Source organism: Astatotilapia calliptera, chromosome 6 (genome assembly GCF_900246225.1).
Source record: "Astatotilapia calliptera chromosome 6, fAstCal1.2, whole genome shotgun sequence".
Taxonomy (NCBI): Eukaryota; Metazoa; Chordata; class Actinopteri; order Cichliformes; family Cichlidae; genus Astatotilapia; species Astatotilapia calliptera.
Window position 1 is genome coordinate 32,505,201 of NC_039307.1, and position 14,711 is coordinate 32,519,911.

Here is a 14,711-nt window from a genome sequence, read left to right on the forward strand (position 1 = left end):
CACAATGAGTCAACATGAGCAATGTTAATCATGACTGCAAAAAGATTAGCAACTGTGAAAGTGGAAGATGAAAAGTTATAACCTTGTTTACATATAAACAAGTTACAGTAACAGTGTACACACACACTCATGCAGATACCGATCAGGGATAACATTATGACCACAGGCCACAGGTCCCCCTTTTGATACCAAAACAGCCCTGAAGAATGGACTCCACTGGAGCCCTGAAGGTGTGCTGTATCTGCAACAAGATTCTAGCAACAGATCCTTTAAGTTCTGGAAGTTGCGAGGTGGGGCCTCGGAGCTTCTCAACCTTAAACATGTTGTTGTACTCTTTAAACCAGTCCTGAAACATGTTTGCGTTGCTGAAAGAGGGCACAGCTTTAGAGGCCATGTATTTCTGTTGCTCCATGGTTCAGTTCTGATGCTCATGTGCCCATTTTTGGTGCTTTCATGAATGTACAGAGGTCAGCACGGGCACCCTGACTGGTCTGCAGCTATGCAGCCTCATGCGCTGCACATGACCCTGTTGCTGGTTCACCACTGCGCCTTCCTTGGACCACTTTTGATAGATACTACTGCAAGCCGGGAACCCCCCACAAGAGCTGCAGTTTGGAGATGATCCAGCCATCACAATATTAATATTATTAATATTGCAGACTTACTCAAATCCCTGTGCTCGCCCATTTTTCTGCTTTTAACTCATAAACTTTGACTACAAAATGTTCAGTTGCTCTGTAATATATCCCACCCACTAACAGGTGCCCCGATAAAGAAATAATCAGTGTTATTCACTTCACCTATCAGTGATCATAATATTAAGCCTCATTGGTGTATACTGTTAAAATTAGATACTCATGTTAAACATGGCCCAAATTTGTAAACCTTGTGGCCAATGCATGTGCAAGTAATCGCTGTGCACAGTGAGGTTTAGGACAGTGTTTACTGCTTGTTTATCTGTGTAATATGTAAGAGTGGGGACATCGTTAATATGGTCATCTCATGCTCACAGCTCTGGCTGTGAACACAGCCACCGCCTGCTCTTTCAACCTGTTTATAATGAACAGAAGAAAGCTGGCGTAAAGTGAGGGTGGCTGTTATAACCCTAGCAGGCTCCCACAGGTTCAGCTGCCGCCCATTTCTCCTGAGGAGCCAGTGTATAGCTGGATACAAGCTTGTGAAGAGCTCCTCGGTGTACGCCAGTGTCAGTACTGTGGTGACCTTAGGTGTTTGTTTCCCAGCCTGCAGAGGCTTGTGTAGTGATGTGCTTTGACGTATTTGACGATGAGTTTAGCTCTGTGTTTGAGCTAGTAGTGAGCAGCCAGTGCCCTATGTGAGAGTGAAGTTTTTCTTTGATTAACCATTTCTTGTCTTTTCAGCAGATTCTAGTCTGTTGACATCCTTTGTTGGAGTGATATAACAGTATAGTTGACTCGTTATCTGTCCCCTGAGCTTATCATTGTTAATCCCCTCATCCCCTAGCCCTTTCCTGAGGGTGTAAGAGTGGCCTTAAAGGAAATGGCTTTTTTTAGACAGTGGATGAACAGTTAAATGTCAATCATAAAATGTCAATCAAGTACATCAACATTAGTTGACTGCAGCCACAATACTCTTAAAACAGTTTGCAGCCTCATACTTCCTCCTTTATCTTAAAAACTCAAATTATTTCAGTGTTACTCTAAAAGTCATACCTTGATGACGATCAGCAGGTAGCACAAACAGATGACCAGCAGGGGGCAGAAGAATCCAACAGTGCACGTGTAGACAATAAACGATGTCTTCCACACTTCTGCTGGTTCAGGCCACACGATGCTGCAGTTCCCATCATCCTTCAGCACATCCGCGAACACCACTACCGGCAGCACCACCACAAAGGACCCCGCCCAAACGGTGCCACTGATAGCCTTAGCCACGTGGGGGCGCCGCCACCAAGAAGAGCGGATGGGATGCACCACAGCCAGGTATCGGTCCACTGACATCACAGTTAGACAAAAGATGCTGGTAAACTGGTTGATGGCATCCACTGTCATAACCACTCGGCACATCAGAGAGCCGAAAGGCCACGAGAGCAAAGCGTTCTGTACCGCCAAGAAGGGTAGGCCCAGCATGAAAAGCTCATCTGCAATGGCTAGATTGAGGATGTAGATGTTTGTGACTGACTCGTGTTTTGTGTAGTTGACAACAACATGGATGACCAGAGTGTTTCCCACCAAGCCAACGACACAAACGATGCCATAAATAAGTGGGATGAAGATTCCAGCCAAGCCAGGGAGGGATCCTGGTTTACTTTTGGTGCAATTTTGACAGGACCTGTTAAGGAGAAACGAAGTGTCATCTTGGTTGAAGCTGTGAAGCGGTTCGGAGGGAGTAGAAAGGAGCAGGAAATGAGAGTAGGAGGGGGCAGAGGTGTTGCTCCAGGTAGCTGTAGGGACTTCCTGAGGCAGCAAAGCAAACTGGACGAGCTCCATCGAGGCGTTAACGACTATCAGGCAACAGTTGTTGGTAAGCTCACATCAGTAGAAGATCAGCAGCCCTACAGAAAGCAAAGTTAATTAATTTAGCACACTTCATGTGGACATGAAATATAAAGCAATTAATGCATTAAAGGTGTATTCTAACATTTCGGAGATGTCCAGTTAATCAACTCTTCCAACAAATCAGCCGTGTTGGTTGTTCGTCCACTGAAATGTGTCTGTAAAGCTATAAAGTTTCTTCTGGGACCTTTTCTGAGTTCTGTTTTCAGTTTCTGTTCGAGCAGATCTGTTGTTGGAGAAAATGCTTCATCCTTTGTAGCATCCTTTACATCAGGGGTCCCCAATCCCAGTCCACGAGGGCCGGTGTCCCTGCAGGTTTTAGATGTGTCCTTGATCCATCACAGCTGATTTAAATGGATAAATTACCTTCTTAACATGTCTTGAAGTTCTCCAGAGGCCTGGTAATGAACTAATCATGTGATTCAGGTGTGTTGACCCAGAGTGAGATCTAAAACCTGCAGGGACACCGGCCCCCGTGGACTGGGATTGGGGAACCCTGCTTTACATGGTGGAATAGACACAGCACACAGTTTGCATGCAATTATACACTTATACACACTGCAGCAAACTTGTTGCTTAACTTTAAAATATAAATATAGTACATAATAATAGTTTTTGTCAAAGTATAGAATTTATGTAAAACCCTTAGGAGTAAGAAAGGTGCTCGGTGTTATTTAGCACCTGGATTATCATTAATGTAACGTTAATCCAGGTCCATGAAACTTCAACTAAACTGCATTATAATTGTGTTTTAGAGTTTTAGAGGAAACATCTAGGCTGACTGTGTAAAGGTAACAGATTTCCCATCACGTCTTAGATTGTTCTTTGCTAGTATGGACTTTGAATTTTTATTGGATAGACAGCAACTTGGGAAGTCTTGTTACCTTGAGGTTGCCTGGAGACAGCCGGCACTCAAGTGCTGTATTGTTCTTGGTTTCAAGTGGGCAGGAGACTTTTGCTGCATGTTTAGTGTTTATGTCTTCTCTGTAAAACTCACAAGTGACATTTTTTTGCATATAGACAACAATACTATATAACTAGCTAATGTGAGCTTTAGGGATATTTAAATGTTTTAACAGGCTTCTGTCAAAAATAGACGTGCAAGCACTATTACATTTTTCATCTGACTATTGGCAAGAGAATGAGTGAGCCAGTTTAATAAAATATAAAACTGTGTCTCTAAAAGATATGTAGCAAAGAAAGATAAAACATAGAAAACAATGGCATACACAGCAGTAAGAGAGAATGAACAGGCAACGACATGTATTGACAAAGACACACTTTTCTATGTACACATAACGTTGACTGCTGCTGATGTTGGACAACACCTAAAAGTTTCAAAAGTTTGGCCATATCTGCCCAGTGGCTTGATGAATACTAAGCTATTAATAAACATAACAACCTTCCTTCCGTCACAACAAAGCAAGCGAGCACCAGAACACAGACATAAGGTATTTAGTTTTATTAGTACGAGACTTGTTTATGAAGCCATCCCAGCTTCTTAATCACCACTGTTCCACACACAGGCACACCCTCATCCCTCACAGCGATGGTTAATAATTGGTGGAACAAAATGCACTGACCTATGGGGGGAAAAATAGCAGAGGCATATCTTCTGCGACCTCAACTGAGTAAAGTACATTAATGCAGATGTGAAGATGAGCGGAAGAGCGGGGAAGGTAAGGTGAATTATATACACCACTAAAGAATCCCCCAGAGACAGTTACTTTAGATTAAAATAAGTACAAATATTGGCAGCACACAGGAAATGTACACACTTTGAAGCATGACTGAATTCTCTTTCAGTGTTTGGAGATTTTTTTTTTGCTTTGCTTTAATTACATTTCATTCATTACAACCTAAAGGGCACCAGTACCACCAGTGGAGAATAAGACCACAGTGTTCACTGGTCAAACACGTGATCAAATCATGGTGAATGTCAATCCTTATGTACAGTTTTTAGACCAAACCTAAGAGCCATCCATAGGTCATGACCTCAGTTACTAAATGTGAATGCCAGAGGATGGTATATGCCGTGGATCTCAACTGCTTAATGCTGCTACTGCTTTTATGAAGCAACAGGGTAAAGACAAGAAGTCGATAAATATAGAAATATTAACTTGTACCTAATATCGAATTACACTTATACTTGGGGTTATTTAGGCTTTTAAAACCTCATGTTTAAATCAGAAATTATTCAAATGAAAGAAGGCTAAGATGGATTTTTTTATAATGTGTGCACATTGTGTAAGGAGTCTTTAGTGAAGAGATCCTATTGTGACATCATCATATAAGGGAGTAGTGATATATTGAGCTGTACTGGAAAAATCCCCTGGAGGGAGTCTAGACGGTGGTGATAGCAGCGCAGGGGTGAAGGATGATGCTGGAGATCTGGATGGATGTGATGTGGAGCATGACAAATGGTGAGATTAATGGATGGACCTGAGGACAGAGGTCCTGATTAAAAGTGAGGATGAATGGGGTGGAAGAGTTTTCCATCAATCTGACAAGGAAATGACCACAGAGAGCAGCAGAGGCTTAGACATTTTTTAAATGACCACAGTGCAAAAAATTGGATAAGAGACAGAAACTATGATAAACACAGAGAGGAACATCATCAGTCAGTCGCCTTTATAAACTAGGTGCTGTGTGAGAGGGAACATGAATGGGTGGTATAAACGTGAGACAGTCTTCTTGACTAACCTTTGACAGGCTTTGTATCACAAACAGTGCTGTGATTGTGAATATGGAGTTATACAATGTTCAGGTGTCACACTGTACAAAGACACGGAGCTAAAATGGTTCAACAGATTAAATCGAGGCACCAATTATTTCTCTGGCCTCAGTCATTGATTTTTTTTTTCCAGTCAGCGAACTTGAGTGACGTATAAAGTCTCAATAAGTCCTTTTCAATAAAGCGTATCAGGAGTACACAAAAGAAAAGAATGTTGTAATGCAGTAAAAGTGGTTCAGCAAAATATTAAAAATCAGCTGAGGCACAAGAGCCAGTGTTCACTCTTAAATCCTGTCTCCATAAATAAAAAAAATAAAATTATCGTTCTGGTTTTTATGGTTCCAACATTTATTAAAAAAACAGTTTTGGATAGATAATGAACAAATAGTAGGAAACCAAAACCTTTCTGTGGTTACACATTGTGACTATTTGAAGTGCATTCTCTTTGTAATCCAACCTTGTGGCTAGTATGTAGAGCTGGGCGATATATCGAGTTTTTAAAAAATATCGATATATTTTTATACGAGATATAAGATGTGACAATATCCTTTATATCGATATAGTCTATGTTACATTATAATTATACCTGTGGAGCCGCAAGTTTGCCTCTCTTTCGTCCACTTTCGTCTTTACGCAACGTTACTCGGCCTCGCCTCTCCTTCACTGAACACAACTCCCCCTCCTCCCCCATTGCTTCACCTGCAGGAAGCGACAAGATGGACACGGCAAATCTCCATTAACGAGTTACTGCGCATCGACCCGTGTGTGGGGCTGGACGCCGTCAACGTGTTAGCTAGCTAACCACGCTAACGAGCTAACCACGCTAACGGCATGCAGCCCAGAGGTGGTGCACGGACTAAAATCCTTTCATTTTCTCAAAAGTTGACAGCGCACCTTATGTATGAATTCTGGTTGTGCTTGATGGCCGCGAACCGATTTTATGTGGAACACGGCGCTCAGCAATCTGTCAAAAATGTTTTAGTACGACTTTGGTAAGCTACGGAGCTGCACCGCTTGATGGATTGTCGGAGGATTACGGCTGAGCCTCGCGGAGTGATACGTACTGTGCTTCAACGTAATATTACCCTACTGTGTATAAGGACCATAAATGGCACCTGTTAAGAGACGTGGTTGCGAAGCGGATTTCAAACTCCAGGCTGTCAGTCACGCAGTACAAGTTGGGAACAGAGCAGCTGTGAAATCTGTCTTTGTTATTGTGCTCAGCGTCTTTTAGTTTACATTTTGACTGCACAATTGTGAGCTTTTTGTTATGCACAAAAACAACATTGTTTTCTTTTATTTATGGAGCATTATTATTTAATAAATGCTCATAATTTATTTTTGAGTAAATTTTATGTACATCTGCTCTATGTTAATAAAAGTGCCTGTGTGACATCTGGGACACAGCTTTGACTAAGAACTCTCTTTTTGTTCTTACTTTATGACTGTAAAAAAATATATCGAGATATATATCTTATATCGCCATCCAGCTAAAAAATATCGAGATATGAATTTTGGGTCATATCGCCCAGCCCTACTAGCATGTGCATCATTTATTAAGCTTAAAAAAAAATCCACAATTACCTTCAAGTTCTGTCCTTGTCTCTCTATGCTCCCTTTTCCTCCTTCTCTTTCCTCTCATTCAGCAGCCAGTCACAGCACAAGGCTGCCCCTTCCTGAGCCTGGTTCTGCCACATTTTGCCTCTTATTAAAATGAGTTCTTCCTCCCCTCTGTTGCCATGTGGTTGCTCACAGTGAATTGCTGGGTTTTTCTCTATGATATTGTAGGATCTTTATCCTGTGATAGAAAGCACCTTGAGGCAACTGTGGCTGTGAATTGGCACTATAATAATAAAATGGAATTGAACATATAAAAACTATAGTAATGCAATTCACATCCATGGTTAGTGAAGACAAATGATTTTCTAACATATCACAGGCTTCACATCACTGTCATAACGAGAATATATGTTAATTAATATATAAAAGGGGAAATAAGAAGTTTAATGGTTCCATAACACAAACTGGAGTGGTTGCAGGTATCTTTTGTTTTTTTTACTCACACCATACATTAGATAGTCACTGAATGTCCCACTGAGATGTGAACAGTCAGCAAGGCTAACCTAATCACACACACACTCCCCTACACTCTCCTCATTTTGCCTTTGCTATTGCCTCCCACCCTAATCTCTGATAAACACAATAAGAGCAGACTGACAATTTTTCTTCCTGAAGTGCATCACTTCTCTCGTCTGCCATTGCACGAGCAGCTCTGTGAAAACCCTCCCAGGAGGTGTTGCTATGGTAACATAAGGTCAAGACAAGGCTTAAAGGTCCCTGCATGGAGCAAATTGACGAGATAAGTGAGAGTCTGAATGACTGCTGATTGAAGAGTCCTTGCATTTACATTCAAATACAAAGAGTATTGTGTGTGAGAGGCCAGGTGTGTGACAAATGCATTTGTGCATGTGTGTACACAAAACCTGCCCTCTGTGCATCTGCAGAGTGAAGATAATATAGTCTTAGAGATCTCAGGGTAAATTTATGTTAACTGGTTGTTATTTAAAGTCTGATGCTAGCTGAAGTGATGATTACAATTCTAAATGTTCACTTGTTTGCTATACATATCTATATTTATGTGCCATTTGTGGCATAGAATGGAATATGTATAGTTTTCAAAGCAAATCTTAAAATAATAGGTTCAACACAAAATATGATTGAGCTGCTGCTTTGGCAAATTTTGCATAGTCTGTTCTCTCCTAATGCAGACATCCGGAGAAACAGAAACTAGAAAGTTTGTTAAAAATAGGAAGGTACTTACTTTTTTATTATTTCACATCTCAAGGATTACTCTATCATTCTAGCAAACAAGGTTATACAGTCATATGGCTTACTAATTCAGTGTTCTGGTTCACTTTCCCCACTTTTTACCTCATTTTGTGGCTGCAGCAGGGAAAAGCAAATGCCAAGCATACAAATTTGAATATCAAACACATTTGGAAAAGACTCAAGACTGGATCGAGGGCGTGAAACGGTAATCTTCTGTGGTTTCGTAACCTTATCATTCTGTGCAAGCAGGAAAAAACTTAAATGACGTTGAAGCTGTGCTGAAAAAAATAAATATAGAAAAAAATCTCACGTGTAACTGAAATATGTATTTTGCCTGATCATTAAACTTTAATGGTAACTTACTGGTTGTCATTTACAGTAATTTAACTATTAATAATAAGTGAATGCCATATGCCACATATGAGACTGAATAAAAAATATAATATATATTAATTTTACAAAGTGACACAATGAAAAAGAATAAAAAATTTAATTTAAAACCTTGATTTGCAGTTTTGTTTTTTTTAATTAATAAATTGAATGTAAATATATTTAAAAAACTGAAAAAAGTCTAGAAAAAAACTCTGTTTAAGTGAGACAGCACAGGGTTTACAAATGAACTGGTGAAATTGTACCTATTTGCTGAGGCAGTACAATGAGAGGCCTGGTTGGTGGTTCGATCCCTGGCTCATGTATCCTTGGGCAAGATACTAACCCCAGGTTGCTCTCGATGCATCCATCGGAGCATGAATGTGTGTGAATGTCGATAGAAAGCACTCAGTTTAGAGACAGTGCTTGTGAGATTGGGTGATTGTGGCATGTTGTATAGAGCGCTTTGAGTACTCCGGGAGAGTAGAAAAGCGAAAGCTATATAAGAATCAGTCCATTTGTACAGTATAATGTGAGGCAACAGCAGCAGTTCATAACCTACCAAAATTATGCAACGCTTTCAAACTGTCGGTGGTCTAAGCAGCAGTCCTTTCTATCCACTTGTTCACTACACACTTTAACGACATTACAGTTCAATGTGTTTTTTCTTAATCTCATCAGTCCCATGTTTTCCTGTGCTGGCTTGAACACCTTTAGGCTTTCACGTCAGAGACTTTCTCACTGCTCTAATTCAACTCTGACTAAACTCAATGCTGCAAACTCAGTTTGTGATTACCAACAAATGCATGTCACTTTGTTCCTCATGAATCAGTAGAAAATAAAATCCACTTTCACTGAAGCCTCAGTGTATTTCAGCATAGGCTTTACAGTTAGCCTTTGAATTAGCTGAAGCCAAGATGTCATCTTGAGATTTTCAGAGCCTTTTCCAGAGGAAAGACTATTATACTGAGTCATGCACCACCTCAGCAGTTATTGTCCCTCGATGGAATTCACTGAAGGTGTGTGTACTCATAACTGGATGCCACGGCTGACACTGCAGGACAACACACTTCTCTACTCCCATATCGATCATTCCAGCTGTTCATCCACAACATCACTGAATCCCAAATTCAGTTATTTCCATAATGATGCTTGCTCATAACTGCAAAGCGACACTAGCAGTATTGTACTTAGAGATTAGCTGGTGAAGCGACAATTGCTTGGCACATAATAAGCCTGGATACTATTGTTATGGTTTCTGCTAATGAAAATAGCTTGCACCTGCTGTGAGCTTCAGCTGTTGTGTCTTTCAAAGGAACAAGCTGAAAACTTTCAAAAATCCACATTCATGCTGACAGCGGTTTGGTGCACGATGCTTTAATAAACACTTTTAACATCAGTTTCCATGTTTTTTTTTAATGTTTTTGTTTTTTTCCTATCACCATTACGTGTTGTACAACCATCAATTTGGCTTTAACCTCTCATATTTCTGGTGTGATTAACCTCTCATAAAGACAAAAGAGAGCATAAGAGATGGAAAAGAGATGTCCTTGAATAAAATTCAATAGTTGAATTATTGGAAAGCATTTATACAAACATTAATGGTGACTCTCTTTGTAAGAGGCCTGGTGATGATTACATGGTTGATACTGGTGGTAAATACATGTTTCCTCCTCACTGAAAACTCTGTTGACGCCTGCGTAATACCTCGTAATTGTTCAATCCACAGCTTGGAACAAACAACCTCCTGATGCAATCTAGAGGCCACAAGGTACCCATTAACACAGACGCCTGTCTGGCAACTGTTTCGTTGGGGAAGTGAATGCCTGCTGATTGCCCAAAGGGCCGCTCATTATTGTTACATTCACTAAGTGCATTTTAGGGCATTTCCATTGTTTCTTTTAATGTCAGTCTGGTCTTTTCTTTTTTTGCCACCCTTATTCCTAGCATATAAAAAATAGGACAGGAAAAAGCAAAGACTGTTGGTGGTGTGGCCACCAGGCTGCAGAGGGTATCTCATAAAGGGTAATGGGGAAGAGTAACCATCACTCACTGCACAAAATAGATTTCAAAGCCTTACTTATCACGCTGTCATTAAGAAGGTGCCAAGGAATTGCAGCATAAACTATATACATTTATGTGCATCTGTCCATTTATTTCATATGGTTTATAATGTTAGTTATAATTGTGGATACAACTGATCATCACACGACGATGATGCTGCACAAAATCATCACTTGAATTCCTTGCTGCGACGCTTTGAGCTTGGACATGAACACACCTAAGTATATGTACACTTCGTGTAGACAAAACATTTAGAGACTGGAGCTTGAAACACACTCCTGCATCTGTGAATTTGCATTATATGCCTATAAAATACAACAATAATGTTAATGACACACACATTTAAAAAAAGCTTACCAAAGTCAGTACATTCTAGGTTGGCAGCAGTCTCCAGGGTTAGGGTCGCTAAAGCTGCTAGCAAATGCTAGGTAACGCCTCAGCTAGTTAAAAATCACTGAACATGTTTGTGCTCTTTTGGACCATTTTAACGAGTTTATCTGGCAAATTATATGTCTTCTGTCACAAAAAGGTCTGTGACTTAAATTGTAATACTGTATGAATATGCTTCAGTCTATGTATGCAAGTTGCTAATCAAGATAAACCACATTAGCTGCTAACTAGCTGCTAGCACTACAGCCTCTCATCTAAATATGGCCATTGTTTACTTCCAAAGAAAAACAATGGTGACAGCCAAAATGCCAAACTTGAAGCTTCAAAGCAGTAGTCCACAAAAGAGTATGTGCTCTTGTTGTGATTGGGTCCAAATTTTATGTACAGTGTTTGACTTTAGGTAACATTTAAATAGTGATAATATTATCAGTGTGAAATATTGTACTTTTTGTTTACTAAATTTAGCCTATTCAATATCTACAGTTACTAAAGCCCCATCTTTGCAAGATAGACCAGTAAACATTTGTGAGTTACTTTAGCCCAAAGTACAAAGATCCTAAGCTTGTATTTTCACAAAAACACATATGCTTTCAGCAAGGCAAATATTTGGACTATAAATATTCATTTGTCATATTTCTTTGGGGAAAATAGTGGGTTTGTGATGTGTGTACACTGTTTATGACATGTAATACACAGTAATGTTCTTTTTTTTTTTTTTAAAGCAATTTCACTCGAAGCGGGAGAGCATAGATTGAGCAGAGATACACCATCAGCTAATTGGCTGTCCATTAGTCCTACTCCCTCAGGGAATCTACTTCCTCTGTTGCGGTTTAATTAACAGATTTGGACTGGATCCAGTCACCTCCACACCGCTGCCCGCCTCCACACTTTTTATTACAAAGCTGACAAGTGCTCACAGATTGCACAGAGTGTGATCAATAATCTTACAAGCATGTCATGTGGATCAAAGATCTGCAAATGCAAACATGGTCACAGAATGGTTTTGGTTGTATTTTAGTTTTTCCGAACGACACATATGGATGGACTTATCTATGGATAGATAAACACGCAGGGAGGTGTTCGTGTGCACACATGAGTCATTTGGCCCTAAGGCAGTGACTGAAGTTAAAAAACACAGGAGACTCTGCAGCACCCACAGTGTCACACTGCTTGTGCAGGGTAGATTTTTGGGAAGGTATACAGGAATTTGTGGGGGGTGCATTAATGCTTACATGCATTGCCACAGTTCTGCTAAAACCAATATCAGCAACACTTTTATCCTCTTCCTACACAGCGTGCAGGACACATGCAGTTTATGAAAAAAAAAACGTACCACAGGTGAACAGACGAGAATGAAAAGCTTTAAAAGCTAAAGAGTGGTGACCAATTAAATTAAAAGCTCTGTTTCCTCGGACAGTGAAAGAAAGAGAAAACAAAGGGTCACGTAGAGGTTAATTATTTTTTTTACCTGTTTCACAGCAGTCCATTAATTCAAGCAGCAGGGCTTCAATAACAGTGTTCTAAACCTTATCAGTGATAGTGGAGCAGATTTCATATTCCTTCCTCTTCTTTCCTCTTTCTTTTATTTCCTCTCTACCCTGTTGTTGTTTTCCCCTCATCTCTTCTTCTATCTCCTACACTGCATGTCACCCTTCTTCATCTCACTTGGTTTCTCCTCATCTCTTCTCTCGTGTCTCCTATTCCTCTTAATTCTGCATTTTTTGTTTTTAGTTTGAGTTCAGTTTCTATTCCAGTCCCCTTTTTGTATGTGTGACCCTTTAGAGCAAATCAAGGCCTCCACTTCCACCTGTATCGTTTTTAAAAGCCACATACACAAAAATCCTCATTTTTACAGTAATTCCAGGAGTTCTGTATCAGCAGCAGACAGATGAGACCGTGACTGATAATGTTTTTGGCTTGCTGCACCTCCAGAGACACGGCGCGAAATATATCTCACATTAATAAAGAGTATTAGAGATTAAAATAAATCCCACCAATACACAGCAACAACTAGGACAAAACAGAAAGACACGAGCAACACACAAAGCACAGACTGCTAAAGTGAACCTAAACACGACACCAGCCAGCTTCAGCTGATGTATTTACATGTAAGCACGAGTTTATGGCTGTGTGCTGTCCGCTATCACAGGTGAATTCTGCAAATAAAAATGTATCCAGCTGACGGCAATGGCTGCTTTTGTTTGGACGAGCCATCAAGTTTATGTTACTAAGTAAGACAAACTTAACGACGCTTCATTTTCACAGGCTTGTGTTAGCGGCAGTGTGGATTAAAAAGGCTGTCCTGCACACTCTAAACAGAGACTAAAGACATGACGAAGGGAAAAAAATACTTACAACTATCCGCTCACTGTGTTTCACCGGTCTGCACTTCAGCTGAGAACAGACTCACTCGGAGCCGTGAACAGCGGAGACTGTCTCAGAGCTCTGAGAGCTGAGGGGGTTTGTAAGAACAGCCTCCACCTACAATACCCACGCGCGCACACACGCGCCCGTGTTTCTTTTTTTTTCTTTCTCTCTGTTTTTTGTTGGAATTTCGAGGACCCTGCAGACACGACGTATTAGCAACACTCTTACCCAATAGAAACCACAACCCTAGTTCTAGAAACAGTTTTAGATGTTTTATATATACATTATATTATAATGGTTATGCTCGGCTTAATCACATCCTGTATTATCCTCTCTCGTAGCTGAGAGCAAATGTTGTGGAAATCTGAAATAAATCAGGTTTTCTCTGCGACTTTTATTTGACTTTGCATTGGTTCAAATTACCAGCAGGTCCATGTGCTTTTTTACAAAGCACCTCCAATATTTACACATCACTGCCACGATCACACAATACTGTAACGTTCACAAGAACCAGACGGTTGGGTCTCAGTTTGTCCGTTTATTTTGCACATAAGCAAGCGGGTTGCTAACTCCGGGGAGAGCGCCCTCGTACAGCTCCTCTTTCCAGCCTGGCACACACACACCACAGAACCCAGGTCCCCCCTCCCCTTCCTCCACACCACCCTCCCTACTTCCTGCAGCACAACCAAACATGAATCTTAAAAGAACAACAACAGTGTGCAAAGATAACCAACATGTACAATAACACTTAACCATCGTTACACTGCCCCCCCAGCAATAAGTTCCTCGTCCCCGAGGGAACGACACAGTCTCTGAGGCGGGGTGGTAGCCTACGTTCCCTCCTTGACCTCCTGAGCCCCTGAGGTGGACGCGGAGCTTCGGGGCTTTGGGGTGGAGAGTCCGAGGGAGGGGAACGCAGCCCCGGTCGGGGGTCCCTCTGAGCAGGGTCATGGACGCTCTGTACACGTCCCTCTGGAAAGGAGGGGAGGGACTGCCCTCTGTAGGGGGCCATCCGGTCTCTGTGCAGCGCTACTATCCTCCCCCTAGGAGGCAACTGCACCCTGTAAACAACCTCCCCTACTCGCTCTAGGACGCTGCAAGGCCCCACCCAGCTGCTATCCAGTTTAGGACACCGTCCCTTCTTTCTCTTTGGGCTGTAGACCCACACCAGCTCCCCAGCACGGAAGTGCCTCCCCTTAGTGGTGATGTCATAATTCCTCTTTTGGCGCAGGCCTGCCTTCGCCAGCTGCTCCCGGGCGTAGGAATGTGCAGAATCCAGCCGGTCCTGCAGCTTCCTTGCGTAGTCCAGGCCTGGTGGTGCTTCTGGCGCGTCCGGGGGCTTCCCAAAAGCCAACTCTGCAGGAGTTCTCAGCTCTCTCCCTAACATGAGCAGGGCAGGCGTACATTGGGTGGAGTCCTGTACT

At 41.4% G+C, this 14,711-nt stretch overlaps 1 protein-coding gene across 1 annotated transcript; it reads right to left on the minus strand.

Annotated features, from left to right (window-relative positions):
• Nucleotides 1–1,685: 1,685 nt before the first annotated feature.
• On the minus strand, nt 1,686–13,390 carry LOC113024601 (somatostatin receptor type 3-like). The gene is made up of 2 exons (XM_026171781.1): nt 13,276–13,390; nt 1,686–2,533 (listed from the first exon to the last, which is right to left on the minus strand). The coding sequence occupies exon 2, from the start codon at nt 2,466–2,468 to the stop codon at nt 1,686–1,688; it is 783 nt and encodes a 260-aa protein (XP_026027566.1). The 5' UTR covers nt 2,469–2,533; nt 13,276–13,390.
• Between the last annotated feature and the right edge of the window lie 1,321 nt (nt 13,391–14,711).